General features: G+C 44.1%; 1 protein-coding gene across 2 annotated transcripts in view; it reads left to right on the forward strand.

Moving 5' to 3' along the window:
- Positions 1-1,027: 1,027 nt before the first annotated feature.
- Positions 1,028-19,725, forward strand: part of LOC137374401 (proteolipid protein DM gamma) — a 247,224-nt gene continuing 228,526 nt past the window's right edge. Inside the window, exons 1-2 of one of the 2 annotated variants that reach the window (XM_068040454.1) lie at positions 1,028-1,120; positions 1,208-1,383. In XM_068040454.1, the coding sequence (XP_067896555.1) occupies positions 1,380-1,383 (4 nt within the window). In that variant the 5' untranslated portion in view covers positions 1,028-1,120; positions 1,208-1,379. The remainder of the gene's footprint in view (positions 1,121-1,207; positions 1,384-19,725) is intronic. The other variant, XM_068040455.1, reaches the window with a different exon arrangement.

Below are 19,725 nucleotides of genomic sequence, written 5' to 3' on the forward strand. Positions count from 1 at the left end.
ATCCAAGCTTCCCGAAACTTGCCAAACTTATCCTTCTTCCTCACAGGAACATGCTGGTCCTGGATCCTAGATTCTAATCAGCTGACGTTTGAAAGACTCCCACATGTCAGATGTTGATTTACCCTCAAACAGCTGCCCCCAATCTAAATTCTTCAGTTCCTGCCTAATATTGTTATAATTAGCCTTCCCTCAATTTAGCACCTTCTCCCGAGGACTACTCTTATCCTTATCCACAAGTACCTTAAAACTTATGGAATTATGGTCACTGCTCCCGAAATGCTTCCCCACTGAAACTTCAACCACCTGGCCAGGCTCATTCCCCAATACCAGGTACAGAATGGCCCCTTCCCTAGTTGGACTATCCACTTTAAGAAAGAATTAAATCTGTTGTGGTCAAACAAGGAGAGGGAAAAGAGAGAAGCCCTTTGACCCCTCCTCACTTGACCGTAACAATCTGCTGTTTCTTTGTCTTCGCTATCAATCTGGACAGATTGCAGAGCTTTCTGACTGACCTAATATACAGGTAAACTGCTTCCATATCTGCAGGGAAGGCAAAGGTCTGAAGCAGAGAGAAGAAAATACCAAACAGAGTGGGGCTAGGACACAGCTCTGTTTCACTCCAATCTTCATCTTGAAACTGTTGGAAGTGGATTTGTCAAACTGTACTGTACTGTGCATGTTGTCATCAAAAGGAACGGATGAGACTCAGGAGCTACATTTCGTAGAAACCATGGACACTTTGTGATTTTGTTGTCTGCAGTTTTATGTTCAATTTTGCCAGCTTTCCTGAAACTGTAAGTGCTGGGGGAGGGAGAAATCTGTACAGACTTTGAGGCAGAACTGTAAAATGCATTTGCATCACAAATCCTACTTAAAGCGTCTAAAGCTGGCCACAGATAGACTAATCTCCAGCAACACCGCATTTTTATTGTGAAACATCCCAAAAAGTTTACAGTCTTTTTTTTAATCATTAGCAGAATGGTATTTGTGTTCAAGTGAAACTGAGTGACATCTAACCTCTGCCAGCAATCCTTGCCCCTTGCTATGCTGGGCACCCTGACTGGCACTTTTATTTATTGGAAAAGGGTTTTGCTCCTGCACGTTTGTGTTCGTTACCCTGGTAATATTTCACTCCCCCACCACCAGCACCCCCAGCCTTCAATACTTGGCTGGATTCTTGTTGACTTTGTTTAATCCTTCTCTTCAGCAGGGCGCCTGACGTCAGCCAGCCTTTCTTTCTCCTCTGTGTGCCCCGAGCTCAGGCTCACAAAGCAGGGACAGAGTGAGAGGGAGAGGAGGAGAGCTCGGCAGTAACAAGCAACAGCAGTAGGAGCTGGGACACCACCTTCCACCGACCTCGCCTTTGCAAGCTCACCAGGATGGGTAAGTGAACATGTACAGGCAGAGGGGGAGGAGGCATTTGCACAGTTTGCTTCTCCCTTTGTGTGTGTGTGTGTGTAAAAGCACTAAAGTTTGCAGTTAGGAAGCTCCCCCCCTCTTCCTCTCTGATCTGTCAAAAATCTGAGCTGGAAAAGCTTTAGTTGCAAAAGCTGAAGGCTGTGAGAGACCCGTTACCCGAGATATAAAAAAAAAGTTGCAAAAATAATAATGTGACTGTAATGTAACTTTCTGTCCCTATCCCCGAGGTGTTTCCTCTGCGCTCTTTGTGCAGCCCAAGTTTTAGTTTGCAATTAGTTGATTTGTACAGTTTGCCTCTCCCTTGGGCTGAGTATGAAAGTGACACCTGGAACATACCGGGGAGGAGACCCCACTGCAGAGCTTATTACATAGTTCAATTTCAAGTGATGGTCCGGCTCCATTAATGCAAGGGATGGAAATATTTCTAGCTGACTCTGCCTTTATGTGGGATAAATGAGTCAGGCGGACTGGAATAAATTTGTTGTCTGATTTGTCTGCACAAAGTGCAAGGATTCCTTTTGATTGAAAGGGTCTTTCATCAAATTCTACTCAATTCACAAGTATCAAGCTCCAGATCAGGGAGTTAAAAAATTACTTTGAGATGCTTTTGATCAAACTCATTTATAATCTAAAAGCAAAATTAATTGAAAAAACCTGTTTTTAATCACCATGTGAAACAGTGTTGATCTGTAGCAGCTGTGATCGAACAGGCTATTGTTTGAAAGAGTTGTGTCTGGCAAGATAATCTTGGATTTTATACTTACTGTGTTCTGATTTTTATACAAATTTCATTCAAAACAACAGGAATCTGCAGGAATGCACAATTGGTTTGAATTATCAAGAGGCCTTGTGTGAAAATATTTGTAGATCTTTCTCTGGATTTTTTTTTGATTGGATAATGAATTTATTATTTATTTGACAAAAACCATATGATTCCATTGCCTGCTGTTCTATGCTCAGTTTTTTTTTTCAGTTAAGCTGTAATAATCTTAGGGGCCTCACTGTGGCTACAATTCTCTTAAAGTGCCCCTCGCAGCAATACAATAATGTCAGTGGGCTTGGTTTATTATTGATTGATACTGTTACCTGTCTAACAATGTATTTAGTGCTCAGATGCAAGAGTTCCTCAAAATTGGTGATGAGCAGTCTTTTTGGAGGAGTGGGTTTGGTGGGAGTGGATTGAGGTGAAGTTTCCAATGGCTGAAGGGTTGCTATCCAGATCGAACAGATTTAAGGTGATTGGCAAAAGAACTTTTTTTGCACAAGTGGTTAGCATTTGCAATGCAGTGCCTGATAGGGTGATGGATACAGATTCAATAATAGTCTTCAAGAGGGATAATTGAGGGAGAAAAAATTGTGGGGATAGGAAAAAAGAGCGGGGGAGTGGGACGAAAAACAGAAAATGCTGGAAATGCTCAGCAGGTCAGGCAACATCTGCGGAGAGAGAAACAGAGTTAATGTTTGAGGTCAATGACCTTTTGACAGAACTGGCAAAAGTTAGAGATGTAACAAGTACAGAGGCAGGGAAATGTAGCGGGGGTGGGGGGAGGAAAGAACAAAAGGGAATGTCTGTGATAGGGAGTAAGGCAAGAGAGATTAAATGACAAAGGGAGTGGAACTAACTAGATTGCTCTTTGGAAAAGCTAGCGCAGACTCAGTGGGCCGAATGGAGTCTTTCTGTGCTGTACCATTCTCTGAAATCTCCTGGAGTATGGGAGGAACTGTCATAAGTTTAAGTCAAATTTGAAACATTATTGGTGGCATGTAACTGTAACAAGATGTGGGTATTTCTCTAAAATAGACATTTCAAGGGGGAAAAGAGGAGGCAGAAATTGAATTATTTGCTCCAGGCCATCACAAGTCTCTTGATGGACCAGAACACGTAGAATCATACCACACAGAAGGAGGACATTTGGCCTCTCATGTCTGTGCTAGCTCTTTGGAAGAGCTATCCAATTAGTCCCACTCCCTTTCTCTCCCTGTATTCATCCAATTCCCCTTTGAAAGTAACTATTGAATCTGCTTCCAATATGCTTTCAGGCAGTGCATTCCAGAACAGAACAACTTACTGCGAAAAAAAAAATTCCTCATCTCACCTCTGGTTCTTTTGTCAGTTATATTAAATCAGTGTCCGCTAGTTACCAACCCTCCTGCCAATGGAAACAATTTCTCCTTATTTATTCTATCAAAACCCTTCATAATTTTGCACACCTCTATTAAATCTGTTCATTTAGTAAAGGTTTAGAGATTAATGTTGGATTGGATTTCATAAGCATTAAAAAAAAAAGAGCAACATTCTTTTAGATATTATGTCAGATTTCAGTATGTCATCTTCTTATGCTGCTGCCTCCGTCGTCTTCTCTCCTGAAATGCTGACTCCTTGCTGGTGCAGTTCTGTTGGTGCTGGCCACCCTCTATTGCCTGAGCAAGGGACCTTTCTTTTGAACAGCTCTTATCAAGAGACCCAATAGAGGTTTTCACAATTATGAGGGGATTTGGAAAGGTAAATAGGGAAAATCTATTTCCATTGGTCAGTGAGTCAGTAACTAGTGGGCATATAAATTCAAGATCACTACCAGGAGGCTGAGGGGAGAGGTTAGGAGGAAAAAAATGTGGAGGGTTGTTAGGATGTGGAATGCCATAATAGAAACACTGCTGGAAGCAGAAGCTACAAAAGCTCTTGAAAGGGAAGCAACTAATTATTTGACTAAAGAAAAATTGAAAAGGATACAGAGAAAGGTCAGGGGAGTGGGACTAAGCAGAAAGATCTTTCAGAGAGTTGGTACAGGCATGATGGGCTGAATAACCTCCTCTCGGTGCTGTAAAATTCTGTGATTCTATCATTTCCTATGTATGAACTTGACAAGTGGCATCACAATTGAAGCTTATTCTCCCCTTTCCTAATGTCCACATGTATATTTCCAGGTGGGATCAGGGGATAGTGATTGTGAGAACACTAACTGATCTTCCACTCCATGGCCCAGGTACACTAAGGCCAATTGTTGCACCGTATTGATACTCCAGCTGCAACCTTCCTGGTCTGTATGGCTCAGCAACATGTTGAGTAAACTTACTGACTCATCAGGGAATGAGATTTTAATTTTGATGTAGAATATGCAGGGTGGATTGGTTATCAACACAGAGCATGGATTTCTGTTGCGGCCAGGTGGGAAATGGACGTGGCTGGTTTCCACTGGTCACCTCCCAACTGATCACAGGTAGTTTTTCGTTTAAATTAGTTTTGTGTTTTGTTGGTCAAGTAAACAGACAGGTTTTCTCATTAGTTTAAAAGAGAAGACTAAATATTAAACAATAATCACCCAAAATATTCACAACACCACCCACGCACACATTCACTCTTTCAGGCACACTCAAGAAAAGCTAGATATAAGGTGATGGGTATGAGGCGTTAAGAGTACAATGTGTAAAAGTCTGTTGTTTTCAGGAAAATCTTGCGGGATCCGCTTTGAAGGTAAGTTTTAAAGTTGCAGGCCTGTTAGCTGGTTGTCTTGCCCTTGCTCGTTTGCTGAAGTCACCTGGCAGAAGTGTCTGACTCCTAGCTTATATCGCCTGGCTGGAGACATTTTGCCATTTGCAGTGCACTGCTGCATAAGGGAGGTTGCCAAGGCTCTCTATACACAATGGGACAACTTCCTCCTCAAAAAGAATTTAGATTTCTGGGATAAAAGGGGCACAGTGGCGCAGTGGTTAGCACCGCAGCCTCACAGCTCCAGTGACCCGGGTTCAATTCTGGGTACTGCCTGTGTGGAGTTTGCAAGTTCTCCCTGTGTTTGCGTGGGTTTCCTCCTGGTGCTCCGGTTTCCTCCCACATGCCAAAGACTTGCAGGTTGATAGGTAAACTGGCCATTAGCAATTGCCCCTAGTGTAGGTAGGTGGTAGGGAAATATAGGGAGAGGTGGGGATGTGGTAGGAATATGGGATTAGTGTAGGATTAGTATAAATGGGTGGTTGATGGTCGGCACAGACTCGGTGGGCCGAAGGGCCTGTTTCAGTACTGTATAACTAAACTAAACACTTCAGTTTGAAGATGGTGCTGCTATCATTTCGTTCAGTTTTCACAGGTGAGGGATTGTTCAAAGGCACTCTCTTACTTCTCTGCTGCAGTTGGTTGCCAACTTGTCTCAGCGGGGTGCAAATGTCTTAGTTGGAAATGACCTCTCTCTCTCAGCCTTGTGCTGGAATTAAAGATGCCTTTTGATGCTCTCTCTGTGGCTGGAGATCTCAGACTGATGATCTTGATGTTCTGATAACTTGATGACGGATGACTTCCTATGTTCTCCAAAAAGGTTACTTTTAAAGGTAAATTCATAAAGTGTTAGTTTCACCCATGTAACTTTAGACTTTTAGTTCCTGAGGAGCTATACAATGGCTTCTGATCTCAGTCCATTTTGATAAGATGAGGGATGTTCACTCCTTGTTGTAGTAAGTGCAGCAGGAGACGTGGAGTCTGTGAGTGCCTTGTTCCAACTCGTTTAGTGGGTAGCTCACATCCATGTTGATGAACTGTCTCATTTCAATGCAGAGGGGGTTAATGAGTTTTAGTCCTTAGCAGACATGGATGTGTATTTTAGTGGAGGAGATGGTATTTGTCATGTGACTGTGTCCTCCATCTTGTTGAAGGCAAAAATGTACCTGTCTTTTCTAAAATTGTTAAATTTTTTTATAATTCTGTTTATTTTTGTATTTTCATTGCTGCACTTCTTGTGAGCGTGACAATTTCAAAGAACAGATATTCTGCCTATTGCATTGATGGGGAGAAAATTGATCTAGTGAAGAATTTATTGACATATTTCTGCTTTGTCCTCACTTAATTTGGAGGAAGGTCTCATGTTAATGATTCTGTTTTGGAAACAGCTGTTCCGAGGCCTGTCCTTTAATCTCTTCCCTCTTTTTGTCTGTAATGAAACGCTTTCTTCTGAATGACCCAGCCAAGATCAGGAGCTCGAGGTGTGGGAAATTGTGCAGTGGTGAACACAACACTTCCCTCTGTGTCGTAGCACCTTGAAGATCAGCACACTGCACACTCAGTCCTCCTTTCTGATTTATTGTCCTAAAGCACAATCAGGTCACATCAGAGCCTGAAGGCCAGTCAATAGAAGTTATTTGTGGAAGAAGTTATTTGTGCTTTGCTTAATGATCAGGATCAGGAATTGAGGGAGAGTTTGTATATAATCAAATGTGTGATAAATAGAGGATATATAATTGAGGATTGTGGATACGATCTAGTGGACTGACCTGATGATTCACGTACAGCCTGGTTGGTAGTTAGTTGAGGTCAGTACTTCAGTTGGGATGTAGACCACATCGTACAGCAACTCATTCCAAATTCAGCTTGTACTATGTTGGATGATTGACTGAGAGTGCATCCACACCGTAACTGTAGTGTCAGTACAAAACAGTGTAAATGCAGCCCAAATGCAAAGTCAGGCTTCAAGAGGAGTGGGATTGTCCAGAGGAAGTTTGCATTACTTTGCTTCAGAGTCAGTCCAAGCCTTGAATGCTGACTTGCATCACAAAAGTTTAGCGTCAGTTTGAAGCTGAGGCTGCTGCCTTGCTAACCTTGTGAATGTTCTGTAAAATGGTATTAAGATCTATATTTTAATTTTAAGGAGGACCCAATTTGATACACAGATTGAGGCAGGTCAAAATCAAACCTTTCTTTTCTTTACAGTGCTGTCTGTGCTCAATTATGATGAAATTCCTGTGAGATGCCAGAAGTATTTCATCATGGTAATATCATCATTTGTGCTATCAATGCAGGATATATGGCTGTAATTTCTATCTTGCGCTCCTTTATCCAATACTTGATTTTCCATTCCTTTGTTGCAGTCATCACTATTTGGGTGTCTGGCCGGCTAGATGGAGCTGGTTACTAGGACGTGCTTGAGAGAAGCCTGGTGTAACTTCATTTTGAACCTTCCTCCCTATAGGGCTGTATCCACCACCCACACCCCGCCCAAGTATATATTCATTAGCAAGACCACTAGTTACCAAAAAAAGTTGTGCTGTTAGGCAGAAAAATGATTAATTGTTAGTTGGCTTGCATTTGGGAAATATTGCATTACCTGAGCTTTCTAGTAACATTTAGAAAGTCTTGCACTTAAAGTACAATTTTTTATGTTGAAATTTGGCTAAATACATAGAAACCAGCCTTGTCTATTTTCCGTGGAATCCGACATTGAGCGCCTAATTCCCCAGTTCACACAGCTGTGTGTGTGGGGTTCTATCCAGTGGTTCTTTATATCTGTGGTTTTTGTGGGTTGGAAGACCTTTGTGTGATGTAGCTCAACAGAGCAGGCGTGTGGAATTAAGATAAAAAACTTTGTTGTATTATGCAGGCTTACACAATGATAGCCTAGTTTATCACAAACTTAGGCTATTTGCTGTGTATCTTTCAGATATAATAAAGCCATTGCAGGAATTACTATAGAAATTTTACTGTAAAACCAAGGAGCTGTCATCAGGTGGAGAGCCTAATGGCCTGTCATTATTCATATAACAGCGTCAGCATTATGCTGGTTTTTCATTTGTCCCATCCAAGTCCTGCACAATTATTGGACAGTTTATTTGTAGTTTTCCCATATTTTTGTGGAATTTAACGCATTTGGTAACTAGTGCTTTTGCAGATGAACCTAAGCTGATGGAAGTGCCTTTAATGTTTTTGATCATACTCTTAGTACAATGATGAAAAACAGGGTCATATGCTGAGGCTATAGCTTGTGACCAATTGAACAAAGAACAATGCCCTAGTTTGCAACTCAAGTCAGAAAAATGTGTGTTAGTTCAAGGACTGCAGTAACATTTCACACCATCACAATAAAATTAGCTCAGGTTTTATTGTTAGTTGATTGAGCTAGTGCTTCAGCAGAAGAAATGTTTAGTAGCCTTGTTAGACTTATTTTTTAATGTAAACATATTAAGCAGATATATTAACCATTAGAAATAGACGGAATTGTTTTTCTGCCTTAGTACAGTATACACCAACCTATTTTATTTTAAAAAGCTGTAAGGATTACTGTGAACATTTTGATCTGTGGGCTGAAAGTGTAAATAGCCTTTTATGAAACTGAATGTAGATGTGACTATTTTCAATTGCTGGTGACATCCCTATTTCATCTGGAATAGTCTATGAATTTCAGGGTGCTCAACTCAGGAGAAGAGTTTGTACAGAAGGACTGCAGCTTCTGCAGGCAAATGTGCACTTTCTTGCAATCTAAGGCTGAGATGATTAGTTTCCCCAAAAGGTTACAAAAGTGGGTGGAGCCTATGCAAAATTTGCTCCTTGTTTTTACCAGTACTGTTTCAGCATTTTAGATTTTAACCTCAGTTTCTTGCCAAAACTTCCATTTGACAAAATTGGTAAATCTTTTATTCAGCCACTGTACAAATTCTTTAACATTGCTCCAGTTTGTCTGCACTTCTTTGTTAACAGATAAAAGTGTGAAGAGCAGTTGTTACAGGCAACAGGAAGAAAATGGAGGGAAATGTTTGCACAGCTTATATGACACAATGTTTCTGAGGTGACGAACATCTGTCGACTTCATGGAGTCAACAAGGACCTGAAAAAGGTTATAATTTTGAGTACTTTAATAACCACATAGATTGTTAACATAGGATTTAATCTTCCCACAGCAGCAATCCTTTCTTTTGGAGTGTAATGACTGATGATATGTTAGGTTGGATTAAAGCATGAGTTCCTCATCCTACCCTTAACTGTGGAGCCAAGCACGTACTGGTGATGCAAATAATTTCTTTCCCATTAGTGACAGAGCATATCTTTAGTGGGTTGCTGGGGTGGGTGGGGCCAAGGAATAAAAACCATTTTGTTAGTTATAGAATCCATTGCCACCACCCAGCAATGACTGACTTTGTTTGAGGGTATGCTACCCTTCTTAAAAGACAAATCTTTTAATTTTATTCTTCTTCCTCAATTTTAAGCTAAGTAAAGCATATATGAGTCTACTTTAGCCCCTTGACACTTTTGACATCTTTGACACTTCTGAGACTTTTAACTTATAGTTTATTTCCTTACTTTACTGTGCCACTCATGGGTTCACAAATATATAATATACAGGATGGAATGATTGCTTATTTACCCTACTATGTTCCCAATTCCCCCAAGAAAATGCACAGGATGTTTATTATTCTTATGAGATATAAAAACTGGATCAATATCAATGCATAGCTCTGAAAAAAATCAGAGTTTTCAGCAAGAAAATTATTATATTAATTTGAGTAACCCCAGGTCTCTCCTATCACAGCAAGTCATAGGTACAAAGCTCTCAGGTTTCTCTACTGAGTCAGCTGATGCCAGCTAAGGTAACAATAGACATACTGGAACTGGCCTCAGGATCCCTTGCACTGTCAAGAGAGAAATCAGTCATCATTCCAGTACTTAATGCTATCAGTGCTGGGAGATGAGCTGGACATCATGCAAGGCTGTGTTGCTTTAATTGTTGTATGTTTGCACTTCTTGACAGCAAAATTTCTGCAAAATCCATACTCACTGCGAATTTATTTTTTCTTAAGAAAACTAAAGTTACTAATGTGGGAGCTTATTAGGCAAGCATAGTACAGCTGTTGCAGATTGGAGTCATGTTTTCTGCAGTAGATCAACCAGGATGAAATGAATTACCTAGAATTAGACAAGCTAATCTCGGTACTTACCCGAGGCCCATGTAAGGAGCATGTTGAAGTTTGGTAACAATTTGGATGTCCCAGAATTGCACATATGTGTATTGAACTGTGTTTGACACTGGGGAAACATTTGTGGCAAAGGAGGTAAAAATTCTTTTTAAATCCTCCAGTATTCAGCAGTCAATGGCCCAGACCCTTCTGCAGATTTATAATCAGCGGGAAACTGATGGGAAAGGTTTAGAATGATGAATAGAAATGTCAGACTTTTGCACCTGAATCAAAATACACACGTGCATACGCACATTAGTCTATTATGATGAAAGTACTGCAATATCTTTTCCAGCACACATTTTTCTCCAGTTTCTCTAATGTGTACTTTGAATGTGTATGACATTCATGCAAAATATGCAAGAATTGTTTTTGCCCTATAGGATACTCTGGAGATGAACCATCATATGTGAATGGCCATAGTAGCTTTCAAAAGGAAATTGGATAAGAACCTGAAGACAAAAAATTAAGGGCTACGGGGAAAGGGCAGGACTGTGGGACTAGTTGAGTTGCTCTTGCAGAAAGCCGGCATGGACACAATGAGCCAAATGGCCTCCTTCTGTGCTGTAACCATTCTATGATTCTATATTATTTCATCATTTATAGTGGTGGAGAGATTCCTTCATTGGGACCTCCAGTGAGTTGGCTTCCTCTATGTAAGAGGTTTCACTTAGGGAATAGTACACACCAGAAAACCTCAATTGACCAAATATTTGCAGTGGAACAACCAGTGCGTGTGTGTAATGCAGGGAATGACTAGGGTAGTTATCCATTATATATGTTAGCTATATAACCTTGGGGAAAAGTGGTTTGAGTTATCTTCCTATATTACACCAAGCATGGCATTCCATGAGGATGGATTGCAACTGAGAGCTGGGACACTGTACCATATTGTAAAATACACTATAAAATACTATTCATGTACAGTGCAATCAGTAATGCACTACCATTTAAAATTCTTTTTAAAAGAAACGTTTTCATTCAAATTGATCAACTACGGACTTGGATGTATCACCACTGTTTTTTGATCATTGCCTATATCCTGCTATGTTTATTTTTATGACCACTAAGAAGCTCAGGAAGCCCAGTTACTATTGATAGCCAAGTAGATTATCCCTCAAGAGCATTGAATGCAAAAGGCAGATGCTATTGCCTGGTAAGGTGCTTTGTGACACAGCAGTACAACAAGCTTTCTCATTAATTTGGAATTTTAAACAATTTAAGTGTTAACCTTTATTTAATAACAATGTTCAATACTAGGGATAATGCTATAGGGATGGCGTAAAACAAAGTGAAAAATTCTTATATATCTGGCTAATGGATCTCCAATAGCACAGCTCCTGGATTTATATGGATTGGGGTTTTATCTTTGACCCTCTGCTGTTCACTGCTATCCGGCTCTGTGAGGGGCATGATGCTGGGGCCAAATTGGTGATAGAATGGCTAGTTTTTTTTTGAATGGGAGGATCAGGCTAGTAGTTAAGATGAAACTGGAAAAAGGAGTTAGGTGTTGGTGTTGACCCTGGGCTGGTTGCCGTTCTTGTCACTGTTGCCTCTGGGTGTTTTGGTTTTTCTGCAAGGTGTATGGCAGAGAGAAATTTGACATTGAAAGCTGGGGCACAGGGCCAGTGCTGGCTGAAATGAGATGTGGGTGATGAGACTGGGGTCTGGAAGGGAGGCCGTAGATGAAACCTGGGCCTGGAGTGACATAGTAGGGAATTAAGACCAGGAGGGACTGGAGGGGCAAGGCAAGATTTAATGCAGGATTTGCCTCAAAATTACCCTTTCCTCATCATCAAGAACAACAACAGAGTAAAGACACCCTATTTATTTATGATTTCTTCTTGCACGTTTCTCCTTCCAAACAACCTTCACCTTGAAGTGCAATGAGGACTAGTTCTGTATTGACTGTCACCATCCCCAGGGACAGAACTGTAATGGATGGTGGCCAGTTCCTGTGGACTTCTTCATCCTAGGCGGTGACTTCAACTGCATCATCGATGCGGCTGGACGATCCGGCAGTGACGACAGCAAACTGGACGCTACGTCCAGATTCCTAATAGAAACAGTTAAAGACGCCAAACTGCACGACGTCTTCAGCAAACCTGCAGACGGAGCTCAGCGCAGATACACATGGTCAAGATCGGACGGGTCTGCCCGTTCCAGGATTGACTTCCTGTTTGTGTCCCGTGCCGTCACGGTCGGATCCACCGACGTCAAGCCGGTGTTCTTCTCCGACCACTGCCTCTTACTGGCCGACTGTCACATACAGGACGACCAGCGGGTTGGCAGAGGGATGTGGAAACTCAATGCTGCACTGCTGACCCCAGAGAACATTGAGGAACTCAAAAGGGATTACAAAGGTTGGAGGACCGTGAAACCCCTCTTTGAGTCTCCAGTTCACTGGTGGGAAGCGATCAAGGAGAGGTTCTTCATCCACAAAGGTGTTCAGAGGGCGAGAGAGAGACAGAGGGAAATGTCCCAACTCCAGAAAAGTATGCAAAATCTGCTCCGGTTGCTGTCAATGGGGGTCGAGGTCAAGGAGGACCTCCAAGAGGTGAAGAGACAGCAGGCCTCGCTCTTTGCCACGGAGGCCTCCAAGATCATCTTCCGGTCCAGAGTCCGCTCCATCGAGCAGGATGAGACGTGCTCGCGTTACTTCTTCCAAAAGGTACACAGAGAGAGCTCTGTTATCAGCAGCCTGAAGGAAGAGGATGGCTCGGTAACGTCTTCGCAGTCTGACATACTAAGGATCAGCAAATCCTTTTATGCTGGGCTGTATGACGCGAAGCCCACAGACAGCAGAGCCTCCCAGTCCTTCCTGTCATCTATCACAGAGGTCTGAGATGACAGCAGGAGGGAGAGACTGGACAAGCCGCTAACTCTGGACAAGCTGACAAAGGCCGTCGAGTCCTTCGAGACGAGTAAAACTCCCGGAAGCGACGGCTTACCGGTCGAGTTGTACTCGGCCCTGTGGGACTGGGTCGGCCCGGACCTGCTGGAAGTGTATGAGAGTATGCTCCTGGCCGGCAGCATGTCAGAATCCATGAGGAAAGACATCATCACCCTCATTTACAAGCTGAAGGGGGAGAGGGCAGAAATCAGAAATTGGCGGCCCATCTCACTGCTTAATGTTGACTACAAGATTCTGTCCAAAGTCATAGCCAGTTGAGTCAAGTCTGCTCTGGAGTTAGTGATTCACCCTGATCAGACCTGCACTGTACCCGGCAGGAAGATCTCTGATAGGCGATCGTATCCCTGAGTAGCGCAAGACTATGTATGGGACAGGGAGGTGGACACCTGCCTCATCAGCCTGGACCAGGAGAAGGCTTTTGACAGGATATCGCACACCTACATGATGGACGTGCTTTCCAAAATGGGTTTTGGGGAGGGAATCTGCAATTGGATCAAACTGCTCTACGCAAACATCAGTAGCGCAGTCTCAATCAATGGGTGGGAATCGGAAAGTATCCCGATCAAATCTGGAGTCAGACAGGGCTGTCCTCTCTCCCCGGTCTTGTTTGTTTGTTGTATTGAACCCTTTGCTGAGTCTATTAGGATGGATGCGAGCATAAGAGAGGTGACAATCCCAGGCAGCGGAGGCACTCAGGTTAAAACCTCCCTGTACATGGATGACGTCACCATCTTCTGCTCGGATCCGCTGTCCGTGCGCAGACTGATGAGCATCTGCGACCAGTTCGAACTGGCCTCGGGAGCCAAAGTTAACCACGGCAAGAGCGAGGCCATGTTCTTTGGGAACTGAGCTGACCGATCCTTTGTCCCCTTCACCGTCAGGTCAGACTACCTGAAGGTGCTGGGGATATGGTTCGGAAGGGCCGGGGCGTGCACCAAAACCTTGGAGGAGCGAGTAGCCAAGTTACAACAAAAGTTGAGCATGTGGGGGCAGCGATCTCTCTCCATTGTGGGTAAGAACCTGGTCATCAGGTGCGAGGCGCTCACGTTGTTGCTGTACGTGGCGCAGGTCAGGCCCATACCCCACTCCTGCGCTGTGGCGGTCACCTGAGCCATTTTCCGCTTCATCTGGGGATCTAAAATGGACCGGGTCCAGAGGGACACGATGTGCAAACCTCTGGATAAGGGCGGGAAAAATGTACCCAAAGTGGCCCTCATCCTGATGACCACCTTCATGTGCGGCTGCATCAAGCTGTGTGTAGACCTCCAGTACGCAAACTCCAAGTGTCACTACGTGCTGAGGTTCCATCTGTCCCCGGTGTTGCGAAGGATGGGCCTGGTCACATTGCTGCGGAACGCTCCATGCAGTTGGACCGTGCCGTACCACCTATCCTTCGTGGAGCAGTTTCTGCGGGAAAACACCTTTGACCACTGATCCATCAGGCAGTGGTCTGCACGGAATGGCCTCAAGGCCCTACGGGAAAAGGAGACGGTGGATCCTGTCGGATGGTTCCCCGAGCAGACCGCCAAAGTCATTTGGCGGAATGCCTCATCACCAGAACTTTCAAACAAGCACCAAGATGTAGCTTGGCTGGTGGTGAGAAGAGCCCTCCCCGTCAGATCCTTCCTGCACGCCCGAAGTCTCGCCCCCTCCGCGCAATGCCCCCGCGGTGGCTGTGGTGGGGAAGAGACGGTTGCCCACCTCCTCCTCGAATGTGTCTTTGCAAAGCAGGTGTGGAAAGAGATGCAGTGGTTTTTGTCGAGGTTCATCCCAAGCAGCTCTGTAACACAGGAGTTTGTGCTCTACGGGCTGTTCCCAGGGACGCACACCGAGACAAACATCAACTGCTGCTGGAGGACTATCAATTCGGTGAAAGACGCCCTTTGGTCTGCCCGAAACTTGCTGGTCTTCCAGCGCAAAGAGTTGTCCACGACCGAATGTTGCAGACTGGCACATTCCAAGGTCCAGGACTACGTGCTGAGGGACGCACTAAAGCTTGGGGCAGCCGCAGCAAAGGCTCAATGGGGAAAGACCACAGTGTAAGGTCCCCCCACCAAGCTGAACTGAGGGGCTGGATCCATGGGAACCCCCTCGAACTGTATCGGGAAAATTTTCATTTGCTGTAAATGTAAAAATGTAATTGGCATGACAAATGTGAAATGGAAGGGTTGTGAGGCAACTCATGATTGTATTGAAGGAAACTGATCTCCCTTGCATTGTTTGTATTTTTTGGTGCTGTTTGAAACTGTTTGGCAATGTATTTTTTACAGAGTTTTATGAATAAAGTATATTTTGGAAATAAAAAAAAACTTCTTCAGATTTCTGGAAACTTGTGCACAGAATTGAGGCTAACTTTCCAGTGCAGTATTCTAGCCTCAAGTAGACGTCGAAGATCCCACAGCACTATTTTGAAGAAGAGCTGCAGAGTTTTTTCCCGGTGTCCTGGCCAATGTTTATCTCTCAACCAACATCAAAAACAAATTATATGGTCAGTATCACATTGCTATTTGTGGAAGCTTGCTGTGTACAAATGGGCTGCCACGGTTCCTGTGCTACAACAGTGACTACACTTCCAAAGTACTTCATTGGCTGTAGAGTGCTTTGGGTTGTCCTGAGGTATTACAAGTCACCATATAAATGCAAATTCTTTCTTCTTTGCAGATTTGCAAATGCTCCCTGTCCATGATTTTGCAGCTCACTGCACTTTTGCATACTGCATGCTATATTCATGCATCAGATCACTCTCATCAAGGCATTTCTGAGAGTCCTACAAAAATGCTGGTTATAGGAAGTATTTTTACACAGAGTTTCTCTTTCACGGGAGGTGGAGCAATGGTTTGTTCTGTCAGAGAATGTTCTAGTGATGGAAAAGCATGTGATAATTCAAAACCAAACGACAAAACACAGAAAGTTTTGTTGCACCACCTACAATCGCGTTCAGATGTTCAATGTGAATTGAATGAAATCTTTGTTTAAAATTATATTGCATTGTTGACCCACACTTGTTACCGTTTATGTTCTGGGAAAATAGATAAGTCAGCATAAAAATTCTATATTTCTATGAGTATAATATGCTTGTCTAAAACATACCACATTGATCTACATGATGCAATTTATAACTATTTTAAAGCAAATTGACAATATTTTTATATTCATTATTGTTACAACCAGGTGAGGCAGGGGTCTAGGGTTCCCCTCTCAGCCTTTTCCTGGTTTGGCCATAATAGTATTTAATTTTTAAAACACCGTGTTTTCAGCTTCCCCTCAGTGAATCCTTGTTCACTGCTCTCTAATTGTAATGGCAAAGAAATAAACCGGACAGGTTTTCTCAGATTTAAACAAGAAAGGTATAAGTTTATTAACCTTAAAACTCTAATTCAGTTAAAGCTACAAACAATTTGCGACACGACCACGCCAGCATGCATACGTGATAACATTCCAGTGCAGTATTCCACTCTCAAATAGACATAGAAGATCCCACGGTGGCATAGTGGTATTGTTACTGGACTAATAACACAGAGACACAGGTATTTCTGTGGGGACATGGGTTCGAATACCACCACAGCAGAAGGTGGAATTGGAATTCAATTAATAAATCTGGAATTAAAAGCTAGTCTAATGGTGGTCATGAAACCATTGTCGTAAAATCCCATCTGCTTCACTAATGTCCTTTAGGGAAGGAAATCTGCTGTCCTTACCTGGTCTGGCCTACATGTGACTCCAAACCCACAGCAATGTGGCTGACTCTTAAATGCCCTCTGAAATGGCCCAGCAGGCCACTCAGTTGTATCTAACCGCTAAGAAGTCAATAAAACAGAATGAAACTGGATGGACCACCCGGCATTGACCTAGGTACTGACAACGGCAAACCCAGCCCTATCGACCGTGCAAAGTCCTCCTTGCTAACATCTGGGGGCTTGTGCCAAAGTTGGGAGAGATGTCCAACAGACTAGTCAAGCAACAGACTGACATAGTCATACTCACGGAATCATACCTTACAGACAATGTCTCTGGCACTGCCATCACCACGGGCGGCACAGTGGCAGTGGTTAGCACCGCAGCCTCACAGCTCCAGTGACCCGGGTTCGGTTCTGGGTACTGCATGTGCAGAGTTTGCAAGTTCTCCCTGTGACCGCGTGGGTTTCCGCCGGGTGCTCCGGTTTCCTCCCACAGCCAAAGACTTGCAGGTTGATAGGTAAATTGGCCATTAGCAATTGCCCCTAGTATAGGTAGGGAAATATAGGGACAGGTGGGGATGTGGTAGGAATATGGGATTAGTGTAGGATTAGTATAAATGGGTGGTTGATGGTCGGCACAGACTCGGTGGGCTGAAGGGCCTGTTTCAGTGCTGTATCTCTAAATCTAAATCTAAATCTAAATCTGATGGTCGGCACAGACTCGGTGGGCCAAAGGGCCTGTTTCAGTGCTGTATCTCCAAATAAATAAATAAGAGGGATAAACATACTTGACCTCGTCCTCATCAATCTGCCTGCCGCAGATGCATCTGTCCATGACAGTATTGGTAGGAGTGACCACTGCACAGTCCTTGTGGAGATGAAGTCCCGCCTTCACATTGAGGATACCCTCCATCGTGAAGTGTGGCACTACCACTGTGCTAAATGGGATAGATTTTGAGCAGATCTAGCAATGCAAAACTGGACATCCATGAGACACTGTGGGCCATTATCAGCGGCAGAATTGGACTCAACCACAATCTGTAACCTCATGGCCTAGCATATTCCCCACTCTACCATTACCATCAAGCCAGGAGACCAACCCTGGTTCAATGAAGAGTGCAGGAGGGCCTGCCAGGAGCAGCACCAGGCATACCTCAAAATGAGGTGTCAACCTGGTGAAGCTACAACACAGGACTACTTGCAGGCCAAACTGCGTAAGCAGCATGCGATAGACAGAGCTAAGCGATCCCATAACATCACGGATCAGATCTAAGCTCTGCAGTCCTGCCACATCCAGCTGTGAATGGTGCTGGATAATTAAACAACTAACTGGAGGAGGTGGCTCCACAAATATCCCCATTCTCAATGATGGGGGAGCCCAGCACATCAGTGCGAAAGATAAGGCATTTGCAACAATCTTCAGCCAGAAGTGCTGAGTGGTTGATCCATCTCAGCCTCCTCCTGAAGTCCCTAGCATCACAGATGCCAGACTTCAGCCAATCCGATTCACTCCGCATGATATCAAGAAATGACTGAAGGCGCTGGACACTGCAAAGGCTATGGGCCCTGACAATATTCCAGAAATAGTCCTGAAGACCTGTGCTCCAGAACCTGCCGTTCCCCGAGCCAAGGTGTTCCAATGCAGCTACAACATTGGCATCTACCTGCAATGTGGAAAATTGCCCAGGTATGTCCTGCACACAAAAAACAGGACAAGTCCAACCCGGCCAATTACCGCCCCATCAGTCTACTGTCAATCATCAGTAATGTGATGGAAGGTGTCATTGACAGTGCCATCAAGCGGCAGTTGCTTAGCAATAACCTGCTCAGTTTGGGTTCCGCAAGGGCAACTCATCTCCTGACCTCATTACAGCCTTGGTTCAAACATGGACAAAAGAGCTGAACTCAAGAGGTGAGCCGAGTGTGACTGCCCTTGACATCAAGGCAGCATTTGACCGAGTATGGCATCAAGGAGCCCGAGCAAAACTGGAGTCAATGGGAATCGGGGAAAACTCTCCGCTGGTTGGCGTCATACCTAGTGCAAAGGAAGATGGTTGAAGGTCAATCATCTCAGCTCCAGGACATCACTGCAGGAGTTCCGCAGGGTACTGTGTTGGGCCCAACCATCTTCAGCTGCTTGAGCAATGACGTTTCTTCAACCGTATGGTCAGAAGTGGGGATATTCGCTGATTGCGCAATGTTCAACACCATTCACCACTCCTCAGATACTGAAGCAGTCCGTGTAGAAATGCAGCAAGACCTGGACAATATCCAGGCTTGGGCTGATAAGTGGCAAGTCACATTTGCGCCACACAAGTGCCAGGCAATGACCATCACCAACAAAAGAGTATCTTACCATCTCCCCTGACATTCAATGGCATTACCATCGCTGAATCCCCCACTATCAACATCCTAGGGGCTACCATTGACCAGAAACTGAACTGGAGTAGCCATATAAATACTGTGGCTGTAAGAGCAGGTCAGAAGCTAGGAATCCTGCGGCGAGTAACTCACCTCCTAACTCGCCAAAGCCTGTCCACCATCTCCAAGGTGCAAGTCAGGAGTGTTATGGAATACTCTCCACTTGCCTGGATGGGTGCAGCTCCAACAACACTCAAGTAGCTCGACACCATCCAGGACAAAGCAGCCTGCTTGATTGGCACCCCATCCACAAACATTCACTCCCCCCACCACTGATGCACAGTGGCAGCAGTGTGTACCATCTAAAGGATGCACTGCAGCAACGCACCAAGGCTTCTTAGACAGCACCTTCCAAACCCATGACCTCTACCAACTAGAAGGACAAGGGCAGCAAATGCATGGGAACACCACCACCTGCAAGTTCCCCTCCAAGTCACACACCATCCTGACTTGGAACTATATCACTGTTCCTTCACTGTTGCTGGGTCAAAATCCTGGAACTCCCTAACAGCACTGTTGGTGTACCTACCCCACATGGACTGCAGCGGTTCAAGAAGGCAGCTCACCACCACCTTCTCAAGGGCAGTT

The sequence above is a fragment of the Heterodontus francisci genome, chromosome 10 (genome assembly GCF_036365525.1).
Source record: "Heterodontus francisci isolate sHetFra1 chromosome 10, sHetFra1.hap1, whole genome shotgun sequence".
Taxonomy (NCBI): domain Eukaryota; kingdom Metazoa; phylum Chordata; class Chondrichthyes; order Heterodontiformes; family Heterodontidae; genus Heterodontus; species Heterodontus francisci.